We start from the raw sequence: 21,464 nt of genomic DNA, 5'->3' as shown, positions 1-21,464 counted from the left end.
TTTTATTTTGTTATTTTTTTAGTTTTGGGGTGTAAAGCCCAAATGAAGCACTTTAAAAGTAAATGGTAATTTAATATCCAATATATTTTACAATTACATGGACATTCACTTAAAAGGATTTTATTTTATTACAACTCCAGAAAATATGGTAATAATTAGCATTGTATCCAACACAATAAATCATCTGGAAAAAAAAAAAAAGTTTTTTTGGATAGGCAGGTGTAATAAAATATTGTGCTACATTTTTCTAATTCCCTCCAAATGATGTTATAACAGTTAATACCAGAATAATGGTTGATTTTTTGATAAAAAAAAAAAAACACATTCTTGACCATACAGTAGAAACAGAAATATTGCGCAATATTAATACTAATCAACTTCAAAACAACTGTTTTCCATTTAAATATAGACTGAATCATACATTGAAGCAGTTTTTACTACCAGATTTTATAATTCGTCTGGCTAAATGATTTTCCGTTTTTCTCTAGAAAATCCTTGTGGTGGTGACGGTCTTCGACTACGATAAGATCGGCAAAAACGATGCCATCGGGAAGATCTTCATTGGCAGCAGAGCCTCAAGCACAGCGCTTAAGCACTGGTCCGACATGTTGGCCAACCCGCGCCGTCCCATCGCCCAATGGCATCCCCTCCAACCGGAGGAAGACATCGATGGCGCTCTGGCTGCTCTTAATGCCAAGAAGTAACGTCTCACATCTCCTGACCTGACTAACCTACTAACTAACCAACCCGCCACTGCATGACACCCCACACTCATCTGTATGTGCTCTGCCAGTTTGTTTCGCATAATCACCAACAGATATATTGGAAAGAATATACTTGAAAAGATGAAAAATATCACATGTTCGCCACATAGTGTAAACCGAGGCAGGAGAAACAGTCATGTTTGGTCTGAAACAACATTTGCAAATAACACTGTGCACCTAAATAGCAAACGCAAAATGACATTAGGAGAAGTAGCCAGCAGAATGATATTTTACACAGATAAATTTGCTAGCCAAATACACAATATCCAAATACAAAAATAGTAAAAACCAACAATGAAAGTGCAGAAAAAATCAATAAATGCACCTGAAGAGACCAATTTTGCACCTACATGTCATATTATTTTACATTTTCAACTGGATTAGGTCTAAATATTACTAAAGGATTTAATTTTTTTCCGTGAACAGAGAATAATTCGTTTCAGGATGTTGTTGATTGAATGGAATTTTGTGCCTAATCATAAGTGCAAATAATAGTGAGTTTATGTTACAAATATCTACACATTTGCACAATTACATAGCAATGATCACGTTCACTTAAACATCGTAGGAGAAGCAACCGGTGTAGGGCAGATTTGTTTACATTGTCGATAAATAAATTAGGCATAAGACAAATAAAGACGTCATATTTGCATATATGTGCCCAAAAGAAAGAGATTACAAATCTATGGATTTGTAACAGTGCTGTTAGATAGGACTGCGTTGATAAATGGGCTAATAATTCATTAAATTCTGCAATAAACATATAACATGCGTCAAGCATGGTTTACACGGTCAGTGTAAAGGTATAGACACATCTCTTTTACTGTAATGCTGCGATTACAGTGCCAAATCCAGACATTCATGTATCTCACATGTAGAAGATCCCATCTGGCCAAACCTGACAGGCACTAAAGCTGGCTGTGAATGTATTGTGGGATCGTACAAATGATATTTGCACTCAGTCGTTGTGTCCTCGAGAGTTCGCTGTCGTGTTTTTGTGATCTCGGCCATAGATTTGAATACCTGGTTTGTTCATTCAGTAAACTCCACTCTCCGAGATGCCAAAGTATTATCTGGAACAGAATAGTAACTGGGCGTGTGGTAAACGATACTAATAAAGCAATCTGAAGCATTCAGCTCCACTCTTCATCCCCAACGATGCTTGTGTATATATGCATTGATCAGATTGGTTTCTACAGCATGTACCTATAAATTGATGTACATAGAAGCATGTTTTAAAGATAGAGCATAATTATATTGTGTACGTGTGGCATTTGTCATTTTGATAATAAATGTAGAGGGGAAAAAATGCTCTGAATGCACATTTTATGAAACTTCCCTGAAAGTGTACAAGACATTTAAGAATATATTAATATAGGGTTTTTGAAAATACTTTTCAATTTGCAACAGAGAATTAAGAGCTGTGTGTAACGTGAGACTCGTGCTTGTGGTGTCAGTTTCATTTTATTTGCATTTGTTTCCCTTTCTTGTCCATGTATTTGTCACGTTTCTGTGTTTATTCTGTCCTGTGGATGTGAAAATAAACAAAAATGTTCAGGTTGTGAATTTACAGGAATGTCTTGTTAGGGTGAATCTCACAAAAACACATTCGGGTTACAAGACACAAATTGTATTTTGCATTAAGAAATGTTTAGGACCATTTTATTGTATTGCATTGCATTGTTTTAAGTAAAAAAAAAAAAGTGCTAAATTTTTATAAAATAATCCTAAAATAGGCTTCATTTGATCCTTATTTCTTTCTTTTGATATGACCTGAATGTTGTCCTGTGAGATTCACCTTTTAATGTACAGTGTGTAAAACCAATTGCTGAAACTCGAAGCCATATGCATGGGCCCTCGCAAAAGCTCATCGTTTTCGGACAAAACAAACACCTCAACAGAAATCAATAATATTAACCTTCATGCATTTGAGCCAGAACGATGGGAGAGCAACTGTCTGTTCAAAGATGCTTTTGGTTTTGAAGTTCCTCACAATAACTGAAAGGATATGAAAGTGATGCCCTCGTGTTTATACTATGACAACTGGACTCATTTGAGCGTATTCACATAATTGCTTGCAAATAAAATTATTAAAAGATATGTATTATCATAATTATGGTGATACAAGTGTACAATGGCATGGCTTTATTATGCAATATGTGTGCAATTGACAACCAGCCCAATAGATCTATTGTTTATTTGTAAATTAAATTAAATTGAATTATTTTCGGAATATCTACGCTATATATTTTCACATAATGATCTTTTGTTTTTCCGTGTTTTTGGAAAATTACTGATCAGATGGCACTGCTGAAGTATTTTATTTCCATGTTTTAGATTGGGGCAGCTGAATGTTTGTCTAAATCAAAATGCATAGAGCCCAGGATGGGTAATTAATGAATAAAGATAGTCTTTTAGTGGCCATTCAGATATGTTCTCATATTTATAGTTTTTTATTCCTTTATCGAATGCTCGGTCTGTTGTATGAAATCATTTCTTTTCTATGACTTTCTGTTCGGTGGAACAGCCTTGGACTGTCTACAGCTGCTTAGAAATATCTGTCTGCTTCTGTGTGTTGTACTTTGCAATAGGACCAATGTAGAATAATGTCTTAATGTTTCTTCTGTGGACATGAATCAAACCGCAGGGCTCTGGTGTTCCTCTGCAGAGCAAGCAACAAAATCCCAGTCTTCCCTGGGACACTGTGGATGCCCTTCCCTTTCTGTTGAGACAGTTTTCCATTCATTGCATTCTAATATCAAACCATATTGTCACAAACTTTCCCGATTGCAATACTGCCAACATCTTGGCTTACTAACATCTCCTAACCTCCCTGTAAAGACTCATCCAAAGAACTGATGCCTTCCTTGTGCATTCGTCCAGTGTGGAGGTTCCAGTGTTGTTGATTCCTTTCGTGGATGCTTTGGCATGCTTTGAAATTCCCGGCTCCAATCTTACCACATCGGCTAATGAAGAAAAAAGAAAGCCTTTCCTCTGGCCGCTCTTGTAGCTTCTTGTCATCCAGTACAACCAATGTAAAAACCAACCAGTAGAACATCTACATGCAGATTTCTCCACAAGTTATCGATTAGTTAATCACAGGAAATAAAGTTCTTTTGAAATAAATTATTTGTTTGGAGTGGTGTGTCAGTCCTTGAAATTAAACATGAATGTGTGATGAGTGACTGAATGAGTTTTATTCATAGGCTACTGTGGATTCTTTTAAGAATACAATGTGATCTTGGAACACAAACCACTCATAAGGGTCAATGTTTTAGAATTGAGATTCATGCATCCCCTTACGAAAAAGTTGTTTATTCAAGTGTGCTGTTAGTATACTTCTTTTAAACTAAATATAGGAAAGAATGCTTTAGTTTACTTTTTATGTACTTCTCAGAAATAAACTTAAAATGACATTTAAGTATACTTGACTTACTGTATACTAACAAAAGTCTAAATATATTTGAGCTATACTCCTAGAATCTGTGTTTTCATTATTATACGATAGAGGGCGCAAGTACACATCTTCTGCACAGAATTTCCAAAAAAACACAAGGGAAGAAGAAAAAAGGAACACCAGATACTAACACATGTAATCTGACTTGAAACAGCATCAAAACTGTAATGTTATGGAATAAAATGTCGACTGATGAAGAGATAATAATTACGGTCAAGCTTTGTTGTGTTGATGGACTCCATCTACGTTTTGATTATCATTCTGAAACCAATTCATAGGGTTTTTTTTTTCAGCTTTTTGTTCAAAATGTTATTTCTTTATTTATTTTTTCAATGTTACTTACCCACATTAGTAGTAAAAAAAGAATGCATGAAGCTAGAATAAAATGTTTTTGTTAACAAGCAGATACCATGTTCTTTCTTTGGATGTTTTGTTTGTTCAGATATTCATATAACAAAATATATACACATTAAAACATAAATAGGGAGATAGTAGTATACTTAAAGTATGATGTAAAGTTCAATTAAAGAAAACTAATGAGTATACCTGCAGTATAAAACTACTAAACTAGTAGTTTACTGACAGTATACTTCAAAGTGTACAAAGTATTTAATTAGTAAACTATCAGTATACATATAAGTTCACTTTCAGTATAATTGCAGTACAAACTACAAACAGGTAAACTATACTCAAAGTATGCTACTGTTATACTTAAGGTATACTTAAAAGTATGCTTTTATATACTAGAAAGTGGGCCAATTTAGTCCCATGGAGTATTGAAACATAACACTTACAAGTATACTACTAGAACACTGATATTTGTCAAGTCAAGTCTATATATATATATGTATGTATGTATACTTGCTACATAAAGTATACTTAAAAATATACTAAACTTTACTTAAGTATACTTAATAAAATTAACTTGAAGTATACTACTTTTTGGTATGGGTCATCTGAATGCTGAATAAATATGATCCATTGATGTCTGGTTTCTTAGTAAAAAGCAATATTTGGGTGTGATACGACTAGTAGTCTGTCAAAATCTGGAATCTGAGGGTGCAAAAAAAAAATCTAAATATGGAGAAAATAGCCTTTTAAAGTTGTCCAAATGCAGTTCTTAGCCATGCATATTAATAGTCAAAATTTAAGTTTAGATATATACGCCAGGGAACCATCTTGACGATGATCTTTAGTGATGAGATTTTTTGGCAAAGGAAGAAAAAGAAAAATCGATCATTTTGAATGTATTGTTGGCTTTGCTACAGATATACCGTGCTACTTTTGGCTGGTTATGTGATCCACTGTCACAAATTGTAACCAAAACAACATAGGCCTATATATTTTTCATATGTTTTTGTAGCTTTTGATACCTTAGTGATTTCAACGCTATTCGAATAGCTAATTTCTCACGAGGAGATCCCTGAAACCTGTTTGAATTGCTTAAAATATATAATGAGTAATAAGTAGTATAATTATATAATATACAGTGAAATGTATAGTAAGTATTGTTCTGTGATGAAAATCAACTGTTACTTCGTCGGTGAATTTTGATCCACTGTAAATGGTCCGCTCTGCTCTGTGGTGAGAAAAGTAACACCACGTGACAAAGCCCATCTACTTTACCGGCGCGCTGAAATAGTATATCTTAAAGTAAAAGGAAAAATGTTGAATGTAAATAAAACACTTAATAATCATAATATAAGAGGTATTATTTAAGCCAACCGTATCCGCCCATTCTGTCGTTTATTAAATTTATAAGATTTATCCTCCCGTGCAGCAGGTTTGATGTGCGCATGCCCAGTAACCCGGATGTGTCCATCCCCTATCCTAAATCTGACAACGAGACTTTTGTTGTTTTTTTTAAAATAGTAATTATCAATTTTCCACTAGCCAGAAAAGGCTACGGTTCATATGTGCAGGTAATGGGTTTGTGTGTGATTTATATATGTGATGGTATTTGTTCTAATCAAACGCTAACTACAGTAATGTCATGCTTTTAGTACACTGTTGTGAGTGTGTTGTGTTGTTCTCCTTCAGTCATGTCCTCTGATCTGGATCTTTCTCCTCCGGAGGTTCCTGAACCCACTCTCTTCGAGAGCCTCCTGCGTTATGGATTATTTCTAGGGGCTATTTTTCAGCTCGTCTGTATTTTAGCAATAATCCTCCCCACATCCAAGAGCCACGAACAGGTGCAGATTACCGATTCTTACTATTCTGGAATTTGGGTTTCTTCAGATGTTTTTATGTCAGGGTATGATAGTGATTGCACACGTTATTGCAGCATAGGCCTTTTAAAGCAAGCAGCTACAGGCCAAAACCTTGACTGTTGTGCTCTGGTCACTTTGAAGATTTTGGGCTATTTGGTTTCCACAAAAAGTCTCCTTTCAGACTAACGTTAGTGGAGAGAAAACATCCTCAATACACGTCAATTATGAGTATTATTCATATGAGGGATTTTTCTAGTACTCCAAAATTCTTCTAAGAATACAATATGACCCTGGACCACAAAACCAGTCATAAGGGTCGATAAAAAAAATCTAAATAAATAGATGCAATGCATTCCATTGATGCATTGTTTGTTAGGATCGGACAATATTTGGCTATTTGAAAATCTGGAATCTAAGGGTGCAAAAAAAAAATCGAAATATTGAGAAAATCATCTTTAAAATTCTCCAAATTAAATTCTTAGCAATACATAATACTAATAAAAATTACGTTTTGATATATTTGCATTAGGAAATTTACAAAATATCTTCATGGAACATGATCTTTTCGTAATATCCTTAAGATTTTTAGCCAAAGAAATAAATTGATTATTTTGACCCATTCAATGTATTGTTGTCTATTGCTACAAATATCCCCCAGCGACTTAAGACTGGTTTTGTGCACCTGGGACACAATTTCATAGCACTTCAGATAGGGTCTGCAATTATGTCGACAATATTGCAAGAAATTAAGCAGCTCATAATATCGTTCACCTTATATAATGTAACATTGTGGTTTTTTCTCCAGCCTTTATCCAATGTTCAGACTTCTCTTCTGGAAATGTCTATACAGTCTATGGGAAATGTATGCAAATTATATATCATATTTAATTAGGTAATGCATCATTTGCGTATTTAAACAACATTCCAGAAAACTTTTAATACTGAGATTAATCAGCTGGGGAAATATGTTAAATCTTTTAGTTCTAGATTTATTCTGTTCAGTTCAAATTATTTTATTCTGCTGTGTTTCGTAACTGAAGGTGGAGACGCCAGAGCCGGCTGACGCTCGCAGCTCGGATCAGAGCCGAAAGCCCAAGGGACCCGTTCAACAAATCCGGCAGAAACTGAAAAAGGAGAGCAAGAAGAAGAGATAGAGAGTGTGTGAGCCTGTGTCTGACAGACTCACTAATGATGGATTCACTCACAGCATTAGAGGACGTGGATCAAACCAGACATTGCTCAGTTCAGTCGTTAGATCATCTGGTTTGAGTTTGGGGTTTACCATGTCTTTCAAAACAGTGTTTGTATGACATGTCTTGTATGTATCATTGTTTTTAAACAATCATTGTTTTTGTTTTTTTATGCTAATTACAAGTACATTGATATGAATAAACTGATGACCATTTTTCTGTTTGTTTCTTTCTGTTGTGGTAAAAAAAATACTTAGTACTAATAGAATGCAAGTCTAATGCATGCAAGATATTTATAAGAATAATAAATATAAGATAAAATATATAATATAATATAAAATATATAATATATATATATAAATAATATAAAATATAATATAAAATATAAAAATTATTTTCTTAAATGTTGTATTCCCATATGCTTTTCTTTTCTTGAGGTTTTCTGATTCTTGATCTTAGCGTTTCAGGCAACATGGTGCTCACTGTATAATTACAACTAGAAGAGTTTACTTTTGTCAGTAAATTATATTATAAAATCTCTTACTTGATAAACGACGTACTTGCTACTTGATAAAATTGATAAATGTATTAAGATGTATAAGTGTGTCGTGAAATGTGCCACGTATGGTAACCCATACTCGGAATTGGTGCTCTGCATTTAACCCATCCAAGTGCACACAGCAGTGAGAAGTGATTTTGAGTACTTTATAATGCAAAATATTTTGCATACAATTTATATAAAATGTATGAATGAGTTCATTTGCAATTTTAATTTTGCATAGGAAAATGCTTTGTCAGAAAATAATTTACTGGCTTTCATTTATGAAATGGTAGCTACAGTTTTTGAACAAAATATTAAGCACTCTGATATAAACATCAGAATTTAAATGATTGACTTAGCTGTTAGACAATCTAATATTAACTACTACTAACTAATCAGCATCCACTTTTATTAGTATTATCATCTGACCATAATTTTGTTTTTCTACTCAAGTTCCAACTTGTTACTTAAAACAAAAACAGACTTTAAAACATTTTATTTAAATTGCACACCGATAAATATGTCTTACAATGTCAAATTTTCATAAAAACATGATTTGAGAAAATAGGCATGATATATTTATATATATAAACAACAGTAAATCACACTAATATTGCATATAACATGATCTCACTGGTCAATTTTTTTGTGTACAAATCATAGATATGAAAAACCAGAAATTTAAATATATATATCAATTCTTGATGTCTTGATCTGTGATGATGCAGGATCTAGAGAGAGGATGATGATTTCTCTTCCACAGTTGACATTAGAGATTATTTTTATGAACGAGGTCCTTTCTTATAACAGCATTCACTGCAAGGAAAAATACAAACCAAATCATTCGTGGTGTTTACAGAGTTTCTTCAAGTCTTTAAATCAGAACAGAAAGTCATAAATTCACCGTCGTTTAAATGTTGCAGAAATATGTTTGGCAGTATTTTTGTTTTCCAAGACAAACATTTAAAGCTCTTAAATCAAGATACATTTATTTCAGATGCAAAATGAAGATATGAAACCTTGTTTTCTGAAAAACCAACCAAATAGTTGAGCTTATGGTTAAAAGAAGCAAATATCTGTCAATGAGGCATGAAAACTAGTTTCCTTTTGAATTAGGTGTATTTTTTGAGACCGTTGGCAGATATTTGTCCTTGTTTTAACCATAAACTCACTTTATTTTGATCATCTTCACAGAAAACAACAATTAATTTTGCTGCTCAAGTAAAATCATCCTAATTTAAGAATCTTTAGACATTTGCAGTTGAAAAACAAAAATAGGTTGTTTTCTGCAGTGTGATAAGACAGGTAAAGTTGGTTTGGAGCAAAGTTATTCAAGCCTTATTTTTATTTAATCTTGTAAAATGAAAAAGAAAGTATAGTTATTGGTTGTAAGCTTGCACATTTTTTGCTAATACAGCTCATTGTGTTCCCTAGACATTTAGAGAACATACTAATGTATTTCCTTCATCAGTTTATTTCCGTACATTTTCTTTAACTAGTCTTACAATCTTAACTTTACCTTCATAACGTCTGCCAAAACTGTGTTTGCTGAAGTGTGCATTACTGTTTCTTTTGCTCAGCATTGATGACATAATCAAATCAAAGACTATAAGTATTAAACTTCTGTTCCAGACATGAAAGGTTATACGTGCTGCTACTTTACTAAGTGATCAGATGAACTATTTTCACCTGCTCTACCATGAAACTTATTAACAAGACTTTAAAGATATTGAATGGTGCATCAAGGGTCAGTGACTCGCTGCAGCACACTGACTGACCGCTAGATGGCAGCACTGAGTCTGACGCGACCCTCTCGTGCTTGCTTTAGTTGTGCTTCCTGTTGTTCTACTCAGACAAGTTAGTGGGCTAAAAATGGAAAGTTTTCAGTCTAAAATTAGATTAGGGGACACTAGGGATAGCGTTTACAGGTATAATCAGCCTGAAATAGAAGCTGAGGCGGGGGTGGGATTCTTTGTGATGCACACACAGCCACCGCAGATAAAAACACATGTAATATTATTAAAATATGGCTCACGATTATCAGCTGCACCAGGTTTACGAGAATGAAGAATACGTTTTGTTTATTTAGGGACCGAATGCTTTCCTGGGGGATCGATGGTGTGTCCTGTTTGTCCCTGTGTGTGTGTTTTAGGTCAGTTAGAGCTCAATAATTAATGACCCATATACATTAAACACATCTCAAATCATCTGAAACTACAACTAATCATCTTATAATTTAGTTTCATATTAACTGATAAATATCTAATAAATTCAAACTAAAAATCAAATGTGGTTCTTTAAATTATAGTGTCTTAAAATATACATTTTCCCCATAAACACTAGTATAAATTTATAAACTAAAAAAAAAAAAATCTTGATGTCAAAAAACTTTTGTTGTTGTTTGGTTTGGGATGAAAACAATAGATAAGAAGATCTACAACTAAAAGAAGGAAAAAAAGCACCTAAAACTAAAACCTGTTCAAAGCTTGTGTGTTGTAGATCACCGATAGACACTGTTATACTTGATCATTATAAAACAAATATATTTAAATAGTGCAGGCAGATGCTTCAACATAAGCATATACCATTGTTTAACAACCTTGTAGCTCACTATACGTCTGTATTTAATGGTTTATGTTATCATTAGTTATCATAATTAATTTCCATATATAGAAAATGAACTTTTACTTCAGAAAACCGACTATTCTAATTAAGCAACAGAGCTGGGTTAAAAATTTTATTCCGTTACTGATTACATGATGAAAATTGTAGTTATTAACGTAATCTAAGATACTCACTTTAGGTAATGTATTCTGATTACTTTTACCTAACTTTATCTATTGTCGGGGATAACTAAATATTTTATTTTTAAAGGAGTTCGGCTGAAATAAAGTCAAAAATGTAAATATTTAAATATTTTTTGTCCAGAACTGCAAGATCAACAATTTGTGAAGTCACTGGATATGATGAAGAAGTGTTTGACAGCATGTTTCACATAGTGTTAAGTAATTTGTACAATTATTTGTTTTTAAATATGGTCTTATTGCTTGAGAGGTGCTTTTTTCTTCCAAATTGAGAAGCATGGATCACAAATTTATTTACATGAATTATATATGACATATATTTCTTGTAATTAAGGCTGGGCAGAATACTTGTAGATGTGATTAACTGGTAGAAATTTGTCAACTGGTAGAGAATTTGGAGTATCATCTCTACGGCGGTTACAACTTATTGTTAAAACTTGTCGTTTGCACACATTTTTAAGCATTGCATTTTAAAACAAGTGATTTTTAAGCCGTTGAAGCGCAATAAGCAGCAAAAGAGAACTCATGTCATTATGCATGTGCAAACCTTTGCAAATATCCTCGTTAACACAGTAAGTTAGGTGTTAAGCGAAAACAATCAGCTGAGAAGTTAATCAAGGGAGTAATAGTATATTGGATCCGGGCGGCTCTTAAAGTGACAGCAGTCTAATATTCCTGCTGTCTGTCATTCATATTAATCAAATAACAAAAGAGAATATTCCTCACTGCTCTTGACTAAATAACTTTTGTAACTTTGATCAGAAGAAATTTAACTTACACAGTGAAGAATATATGATGTACGTAGTATTTCTGAATTATTTGCTCTACTGTAGTTTTTTTTGTCCTATTTCTTATAAATAGTTTCTTATTCCTTTTTTAATTGCTGACTGTTTACTTGTTTTCAGTGAGCTTGAGGTTTTTTTTTTAGGCTTTTTGTGACACTAGTGAAAAGAATTATTACATGTCCATGGTATCAATATATATATATAGTTACTCATATTGTGATATTTTGGTCATATCGCCCACCCCTACATGTAATCCATAAAAATGTAACATTTTAAAATGTAATATAATGTAATTACGTGTACCTAATTTTTGGAATCTTATTACTCCAGATTGCATGTAATCAGTTACTACTCAGCACTGTTAAGCACAACAGTATATATACTGAATGGTAAGCATACAAACCGTCATCCAGATTGGCCTGATCCAGGTTCTCCTGCTTGATGGTGACTCTCACAGGACTTATGTTTCTCTGGTGCTGCACTGGCAGGTATGTCTGCTGATGGCTGCGGGCCGGAGGGGATCTCCCTGTGGTTGGGGACGCCCTCGAGCCGTACGCCTTCTGATTGGCCGCGGCGGAGCAGATCTCTGAGACATCCAGGGTGGGAAACAGAGAGGCAGCAGTTTGGAAGCTGTCTCCCGCTATGGTGTGCTGGTAGGTGTTGGGTATGAATGCAGACACAGAGGTTGGGTGACCTGCTGCGTGAGCTGGCGAGCTGGAGAAGACTCCTGTCACCGTGTGACCCGGGAAATAGCGCATGGGTGTGTGTTGTGGGGCAGCAGGGTACATGCAGTGAGCTCGCTGGTATGACGAGCCACCCGGCATCACGCAACCGTCTGCAAGATGACAAGAGGGAGGAGAAACGCCCATGATGGGACGCCCTGTGCAGCCTATCTGTGCGTATTGGTATTCTTCAACCGGCTCTGGTTTAATCTGTGGCACTAGAGAAGAAACATTTGGAATCAGAACATCTGGATCAGTTTAAAGACAAAGGTATTTGTTCATGAAGTGAAATAAAATATGCATTTGCAATATTTTGTAAACTAAATCTTGGTGTCATTTGTCAATTGTTTTTTTGGAATAAAAAAGAGATATGTAGGTCTATAACAAACAAAACAAACAAACAAAATTATTAAATTAATACGGTTCAAAACTATTTATGGTGTTGCATTTTAAAAGAAAAACGCAGGTGTATTTGATCATAAAGAAACTGGAGGTTTCACCTGAGAGGGGTGTGTAGGTGAAGTTTTGAGGCTGGCTGCATCTCTTCTTCCCGTTCAGAACGTGAAATTTGACTTTGACTGGGTGGTAGATGTTGGGATCTCGATATGGAGGGATTTCCAAAAACAGCAGGTTCTGATCGGAAACACAACTTACATTTAACAGCTTTATTCAAGGCTATGTATTACCTTGCTCTCCGAATAGTCTGAAATACTTACAGATGTGCATTTGTCTCTGTAAACTTTCGCCTCAGCCTCCCATAACTGTAAATCAACTAGAACAATGAAACAGTCATTTAAATGGTGAAAAAAAACTATAAATAATTTTTCAAACATAAGATGATAACGTATATTCTTTATGAATAACAGCATCTTATTATCAGCATTTCAGAATGATTTCTGGAGATCATGTGACACTGGAATAATGATGATTAAAATTCACAGGAATCAATTACAGTTTACAATTTATTCAAATAGAAAGCTGTTATTTTAAATTGCAATAATATTTTACAATATTGCTTTATTTTTGATCAAAATTCAGCCTTAGTGAGAGACTTCTATTCAGAAAAAATCCTACTGACCCCAATCTTTTGAAGGGTAGTGTACTTTTTTAAACTAAGAAGTTAATTTACATCCGCTCACAAACACATGCCCATGTGCATTCTCACTATTTAATGTTGGAAGTCACAACAAATATCTGGTCTGTGACTTCTACATAAGCAACAAAGAGAAAGTTTCATGCATAGTGGATGAAACTCCCACTCTCCTGCTGTAACTGCTGCTCTGCAACCCTCACGTTGAGTACAGGAAAGGAAAGAGTCTCTGTGCTTGTAGAAGTTATCTGTGCAGAGCAAAACCACATCCTCTCGCACCGCACTGCACACTTAAATGGAAACTGCAGCGAAAACTCTGCTTTGCGTCAGAAAGTGTAGGATGTCTCTAGGATGTCAGTGTGAGTCATGGCTGATGTATGCTACTGTCTTCAAGTTCTTCGACTCTTGAGTTTTCACTCGACCTCTGCTGGACGCTGTTATTCAAAATATAATTGATGTTTTGGACCATTTTCCTGTTCTTCCACAAATAAATTCATAAAATGATTAAATTAAATTACAATTTCTCCTTAACTGGTTTTGCATCTGTCAGTTGAATTTAATTTTGAACTTTGTCCATTTCATTTTCATGCAACTACTTCCATATGCTTTTGAATGTTTATGTACATATGCTGTGTGCTGCAAAGCAAACATTGGTTTTAAATCAGTAAACTGTACCTTCATCTTACTGCGTTTATGTAGACTATTAAATAAAGACATTATTAAAGATGCATGCATAATAATTATAAAATGAGTAAATTATTAAGAGTAGTTTTAGATTTAGAGTTTAGCATTTCAAATTCCAATTAGACATGACAACTCTATAAAAGTATTTCATATCAACTAACAATATATATATATATATATATATATATATATATATATATATATATATATATATAGGTGTTTGGTACAGAATCAGAGTCTTGACGTTATGTATAGTGCGTAGGTGTTGGTTCTGAGGTTTCTGACGTCTTTAAACACTGACAGACAAACTGGCGGCAATGTAGATGTGTGTGTGTGTTTATGCAAGCTTTGCAAGGCTTATCTTTTTTTTCACTCTTGTGTTGTTGCAAAGGTTGTCCAAACCATACTGCAGTCTACCATGCCACCCAGAGCCTTATGGCTCCAGTCTGGACCACCATTTGTCATCATATGCAAAGCATATCAATACAACTTTAAACAAATCATATGTCAATTTTCTCCACAGATGGCTGATAGTGCCTTGAGAAGTCAAATATTAAAAGAGTTATATGTCGATGGTTGGAGCTGTTAACATGCTGAAGATCAACTTTCACCTATTGTCAGCTTTTTTGAGAGTTATTCACCCATGTATAGTGAAATTAACATCTCTTACTGAATTCACACCTTAACGATTCGTTTTCACTGTAACTGTAGACCTAACTTTGAAGGTTGAGTGCCTAGTATTGAATCGCATTAGAGATACAGAGTGACTACAAAAAGGATTTGGATACTTTGGAATAGTCAAAATGTTATTGCATCAGATTACAAAATCTAAAATCAAATGTCTTTTATTTTATTTTATCATCTGACGCAATCCATTTTTGGAGCCACTGACGACCTCTTTGCTCTTTAGACACCCACATTAGCCACTGAAATACACATTGGTTTACCATTACACTTATGATCAAAACAAGAGTGACCAAGCCTCTCGCTGCAGAGTTTTACTCACCATGCGTTTTCTCAAGGAAGATGACTTTGGACTCTGATGTGAAGTTCTGGCCCCTAAGGATCATCTGCGGTCCACCCAGAACCAAACAGTGGTCCAAGTCATGATGATCTACCACTGGATGCTCATGAGCAGACCTTTGAGCTGTAACAAAACCCACGACATTCATGCATTTAATATTGAAAATATGATATTTGACCATTCTGATATCATCAGCATCGTGATTGTGCCTAATTGGCCAAATAACACGTGCACATTCTGTATGGTGCCACAGATTTTTAAATAAATATTATATATATATATATATATAATATTAAAACAAATTTACAAAATGTCATTTATTAAAAAAGGCAATAATAATATAAAATTATATAAATTATATTGGGTTGGCCACATTTTATAAATGCAAAAACATGCATTAAAATAGTGAAAAGTTGTTATGCATACAGCATTCAATAGTCTGTGAAACCACTTGGAGAGAGATCCACTGGCCGCTGGGTTGAGGAACATGGACACGGAAGACCATTCTCACTCGTGTGTTTTTCCGTCCCACATCTGTCTCTCCTTTCCTCAGCTCAATGTCGGCATTTCTCAGTTTCAGGATACCAGCACAGTCAACTCTAAAAATGTGAACGAACAATTATCAGGCAAACAACTGGGTATTTGTTTGATCACTTAATGTTCCTTTTATTAATAAATTCTGGGCTTCTTTTTATATTCTAAGAATGGAAATTATCGACTACCTATTTAAATAAGATACAATTTGGGCTATTTGATATTCTTTTCTTACAGAATATTTCTCCAGGTTTATTATTGGATGTCAGTTTCAGGCACATACTGTACACTAAAGTCTACAAAACCGCTGCTGAAGGTATTTTCACCATTACTGACCAAGAATGTTGCTATCCAATAGCAGGTAATGTTTTTACACTATATGAGGTAAGTTGCCTCAAAGAAAACCTGCCATAATAAATGCATGTTATAAGCTATTTAATGGCTTCATCTACATTTAAACAATTATGATATATATATATATATATATATATATATATATATATATATATATATATATATACAGTATATATATAAAAAATGTAAAAGCTACTGTTTTTGCCAAAAAGAGATAGTTTGGAAGACAAAATTCACAGATTGTAGAAATAGGCATTTAAAACCACTGTTGGATTTGTGCAATTGTATATTTGACTCAAAACTATTCAGCACCCGTGACAACTTGCCCCAGTTGTCTTTATGTGATATCATTATCATTATCTTCTTACACAGCTCTCATGTTCTCCTTGGGTTCCAGTGGCAGCTCTAGGATCTTGGTTCCGTTCAGCATTCGTTCCTGACTGTTGGTGGAGACGGTTTTGCCGGTGATGCGGTGGACCTGGTAGAAGGCATGAGGTCTGAGGTTCCTGTCGTCAGCCGTGCCGATGAAGACCTGTAGAGCCAGCGGCTCGGTCCCGGTGTACCCTCGCAACTGAGACAGTTCATAAACCACAGTTTATATCTGCACAGTATGCCAACAATCAAAGGATGAACTAGCATTTGAAGATAAACTGTTAATAAAAAAAGCCCTTGTGGTTGCATTAAAAAAGTGCCTGAGTGTCTCAATGCAAATTGTTTTTGCTCAGTGTCTTTGGTGATTTTTAGTAAATGTATGAAGTCATTTATCTTCATTTCCAACAGATACGATGCTGATACTCTGCCTGAGATATGCATATAGCTGAGAGAAAGGTTAAGTCAGTATAGATGATATGACATATTGTCTCAGCGATAGCAATGACAAAAACATGGATCCTCATTTTCCTAAATGTGGACACAGCACTAACAGGGAAATAACGTCACAACAATCATTGCATTATCTCTCTCTCTCTCTCTCTCTCTCTCTCTCTCTCTCTCTCTCCTCTTGTTTCTGTTATCAAGCTCTTCACTGACAGCCGTCTCAGTTTCGCCGACACACTTTCAATCGCTCTCACAAACTTTCTCACACATTTTTACATGCAGCGATTCTCGAGAATTGTTATATTCGCTCCCCACGCATGCTTACAAAACCAAACAAAACCAACATTTCTGTCCTCCCACGACTTTGACTTTTCTTCTAAATACGCAGAGTTGTCCTTGATTTACCTGAACGACAGGATGTCCTCCGGAAGATGCTTTGACGGCCCCTCGGCTGCCCTCGGTCTCGTAGTGGGCCCGGTGGTGTTGTCTGGGTTGAACCTCTATCCTAAGCTCATAATGCTCAGTGCTGCTGGGAAGAGGCCATTCCAGAGCAGGCAACGCAGCCACTGGCATACTGAGACATGAGATACTAGTCAGTCACAATAAACATCACAGATCACCTCTGGGAACAAAAAATATATAGGGGCCACAACTAGATGTGCAAAAACTGTAATGTGATGCATAATGATAATCTGGCATTCGTACTGCACAAAGCTTGCTCTTTCTTTCTTCCTTTGATAGGAAACTAAAGGTTCCATAAAAAAAAAAAAAACATTTCTTAGTATAAAAAGCAGCTAAATAATCTAAAGAAACGTACTACTACTAAAACAAACCTTTTTTGCAATCGAATGTTTACAGGTGTATTAAATGTTCTTCATTGAACTACTGATGCCAATAAAGGACCTTTATTTTTGGTGGATAATGGCTGTTAAACGAACAAATGTAAGTCTGTTGCTTTGTCACTGGATTGATTATATCATACCTACAAACCCCTGCGAGAGCCTGACTGGACCAGTTGGCAGGCATGAAATAGCACGATTCCACAGCGAATTCTTTTTTCACTTCCGGCATGGGTGGGAACATGCCCACGTGGCTTTCCGGGTAGACAGCATACTCTAGATTAGGTCGGACAATCTTAGTAGGGATTGGTTTGGTCAAGCTGTGGCTGAGGCTGTTCATGGAATCCTCCAAGTTTGCCGGAGGATAGAACTTGGTGGGCTCGTCCCGGCCAAAACGGGGGCTTTGAGATCTCTGTGTCTCGTATTCGGCGTAAGTGCGCTTCCCCTGCGGAGAAGCCGAGCGAGAGCGTGGAGAGGTGGGACGGCGGTCCAGGACGGTGTCTTCTGTGATACTGGTGCGAGGGGACGTGTTGGGAGAACCAGACGCTTGGATGGCCTGCATCATCGGGCATAGGTCGGCTTCGGTCAATCCGGCTAGCGTTCCTTCACCAACACCAGGAGAAATGCACGGGGAGTATGTTCCAGGAGAATAGCCATCTGAATGCCAGCTAGTAGACGAGGTGCTGCTAGCCGGACTGAGGCACTGGCTCTCCCTGTAAGGGATGTCTAGCATGGGCCGAGTGATGTACACAGGGTTGGTGTGGACGTGGTCATGCTGGTACAGGTCAGGACAGGTGATCTCAATTCTCGGGCCATTGGCTTGGGGCGCTCCAGGATGGCTGGCAGGCATGGAGGGGTGTCTATAATCAGATTGCCCATACGTGAGAAGGTCATCGGTAGGGAGATGGTGGGGAAGCTGGCACGCAGACTCCTCATCGTACACAGACGGGTCTTGATAAACGATTGGGGAAGTTTGATTGGTACCATGACTGGAGGGGATGCCAGCGTCATCAACTAATAACAAATGGGAAAACACATTAACAACCATCTCACAACCTTTTAGCTGTGTATATTACTATATGTGACCCTGGAGCACAAAAGCAGTCTTAAGTCTCTGGGGTATATTTGTAGCAATAGCCAAAAAAAAACATTGTATGGGTCAAAAATATCGATTTTTCTTGTATGCCAAAAATCATTAGGATATTAAGTAAAGATCATGTTCCATGTTGTAAATTTCCTACCGTAAATATATCAATACTTAATTTTTTATTAGTAATATGCATTGCTAAGAATTCATTTTGACAGCTTCAAAGGTGATTTTCTCTGTATTTAGATTTTTTTGCACCCTCAGATTCCAGATTCCAGATTTTCGAATAGTTTTATCTCAGCGAAATATTGTCTGATCCTAATAAAACGAAAGCTTATTTATTCAGCTTTCAGATGATGTATAACTCAATTAGACTGTTTTTGTGGTCCAGGGTCACATATTAATCAAATTGGATGTATGTATGTATATATACAGTACAGACCAAATGTTTGGAAACATTACTATTTTTAATGTTTTTGAAAGAAGTTTCTTCTGCTCATCAAGCCTGCATTTATTTGATCAAAAATACAGAAAAAAATGTAATATTGTGATATATCATTACAATTTAAAATAATTGGTTTTAAATGTATTATACTTTAAATTATCATTTATTTCTGTGATGCAAAGCTGAATTTTTAGGATCATTATCACATGATCCTTTAGAAATCATTCTAATATGATGATTCATTATCAAAGTTGGAAACAGTTCTGCTGCTTAATATTTTTTCAGAACATGTGATACTTTTTTAGGAGACTTTGATGAATAAAAAGTAAAAAAAAAGAAGCTATGTTTTTAAAATATAAATATTTTGTAATAATAATATACACTACTGGTCAGTAATTTGGGGTCAGTAATTTTTTTTCTTTCTTCTTTTTAAATAAAATCAATACTTTTATTCAGCAAGGATGTGTTAAATTGATAAAAAGTGATAGTAAAGAAAATATATTATTAGAATATATATTATTAGAATTTTTTTTTTAATTTTGAATAAATGCAGTTCTTTTTAACCTTTTATTGATCAAATATATTAGACAGCAGAACTGTTTCCAACACTCATAATAAATCAGAATATTAGAATGATTTCTAAATGATCATGTGATCGACTGGATGTTACATGTGACACTGAAGGCTGGAGTAATGATGCTGAAAATTCAGCTTTGCATCACAGGAATAAATTATTTTTTAAACGTATATTCAAATAGAAAACTATTATTTTAAGTTGTAATAATATTTCACAATATTACTGTTTTTTCTGTATTTTTGATCAAATAAATGCAGGCTTGATGAGCAGAAGAAACTTCTTTCAAAAACATTAAAAATAGTAATGTTTCCAAACTTTTGGTCTGTACTGTATATATATATATATATATATATATATAAATCTGAATGTTTCCTGTAAATAAGTAGGCTACATATTTGGGTTCACACAATGTGTAGCAACCTATATCTACTCCAACTCTCCAAAGCAAAATAGAACAATACAAATAAAATAAAATAGTAATAGAATTAAATTATTTGAATTATACTGGAGTAGCATACCATAGTACATAGTTATAATGCGGTACCATAAAGTATCATTATTGTATCATACTTCTCTCTTTGTAAGGAACACGATTAATACTTTGACAGTTATTTGTTTTGTATGCAATTAAAAACATGGTCAGTTATAGAGGACAGAAAAAAAACACTTGTTATTGGAGGAAAGCATGTCAAAAGTTCTCAAATGATTAGTAATAATTAGTGGCACACACTAACCTTGGTCATCTGGAGGTAAGTCGGGTTGGTTGTACAGGAAAAGTAATGGAAAGTCCAGTTCTTCTTGACCGTCGATGTTTTCGTAAAAATTACTCATTGGACAAGTTTTCAAGCCAATGTTCCCTCAGTAAAACTGATTTAAAAAGACAAAAAGAAAGAACGAAGTGTCAGTCCCTCGCGCGCTACTAATGATTCGATTGCGTGTGAGAGCGCGAGAGATGCTGCGCAGCTTCCTGTTTGAAAAAAAAAAAAAAAACTCAAACCTCTGCGTGTGAAACTAAGAATAGGCCTACAACAAACATGTATACGATTGTTTTGTGACAAAGTAACAGAAAATGGTTCTCAGTGCTGCAGAACCAGCGAATAAGAACTAACAAACAAAAACAGAAAGACGTTAAATCTTAAGAGAACATAGACATATTGTAATGCGTGTCTAATTCAGTATTTAAGCAAAACATATTTTGACATGAGGTTTATGCTTTCATTGTGCTGCTACTCGTTTAAAACCCTTACTGTTTAAGTTGCAAATACAGTCTGTTATGGGAATCTATTATTTTATCTTTCAGACTCTTAAAGGCGCCGCGGATATTTTTTAAATGACAGGTGCAAATGATGCGAGTCTCTTTGTTTTTTTACAGTGATTCCTGTCGTTTACACCTGTCCATCCTCACCTTATGAGGGTTCTTAGTAACAACAATGGCTCCATCTGCTGGACTGACCTTTGAAAGCGTCTGTTCAATCAAAATGAGCACTTGACATGACATTTCCAGCAGTAGGCTATAACAGGCTACACTGCATCGAAAACAC

The 21,464-nt window shown here is 35.1% G+C and overlaps 3 protein-coding genes across 5 annotated transcripts in view; 2 read left to right on the top strand and 1 right to left on the bottom strand.

Moving 5' to 3' along the window:
• LOC132160735 (synaptotagmin-2) overlaps positions 1 to 2,330 on the top strand; it is a 50,286-nt gene extending 47,956 nt beyond the window's left edge. For all 3 annotated transcript variants that reach the window (XM_059570402.1, XM_059570401.1, XM_059570403.1), the window contains one exon: positions 489 to 2,330. In XM_059570402.1, the coding sequence (XP_059426385.1) occupies positions 489 to 704 (216 nt within the window). In that variant the 3' untranslated portion in view covers positions 705 to 2,330. The remainder of the gene's footprint in view (positions 1 to 488) is intronic.
• A 3,674-nt stretch (positions 2,331 to 6,004) lies between these two features.
• Positions 6,005 to 7,836, top strand: manbal (mannosidase beta like). Its single transcript, XM_059570118.1, has 3 exons — positions 6,005 to 6,143; positions 6,262 to 6,413; positions 7,472 to 7,836. The coding sequence occupies exons 2-3, from the start codon at positions 6,264 to 6,266 to the stop codon at positions 7,583 to 7,585; spliced, it is 264 nt and encodes an 87-aa protein (XP_059426101.1). The 5' UTR covers positions 6,005 to 6,143; positions 6,262 to 6,263; the 3' UTR covers positions 7,586 to 7,836.
• Positions 7,837 to 8,443: 607 nt separating this feature from the next.
• On the bottom strand, positions 8,444 to 21,143 carry LOC132160733 (nuclear factor of activated T-cells, cytoplasmic 2). The gene is made up of 10 exons (XM_059570400.1): positions 20,658 to 21,143; positions 17,958 to 18,828; positions 17,381 to 17,549; positions 16,528 to 16,730; positions 15,698 to 15,870; positions 15,254 to 15,394; positions 13,190 to 13,245; positions 12,974 to 13,106; positions 12,155 to 12,691; positions 8,444 to 8,978 (listed from the first exon to the last, which is right to left on the bottom strand). The coding sequence occupies exons 1-10, from the start codon at positions 20,752 to 20,754 to the stop codon at positions 8,932 to 8,934; spliced, it is 2,427 nt and encodes an 808-aa protein (XP_059426383.1). The 5' UTR covers positions 20,755 to 21,143; the 3' UTR covers positions 8,444 to 8,931.
• Positions 21,144 to 21,464: the final 321 nt, after the last annotated feature.

This window comes from Carassius carassius, chromosome 17 (genome assembly GCF_963082965.1).
Source record: "Carassius carassius chromosome 17, fCarCar2.1, whole genome shotgun sequence".
NCBI classification, from domain to species: domain Eukaryota; kingdom Metazoa; phylum Chordata; class Actinopteri; order Cypriniformes; family Cyprinidae; genus Carassius; species Carassius carassius.
Note: the sequence above shows the minus strand (reverse complement) of the source record. Positions and strands in the feature narration are given on the sequence as shown.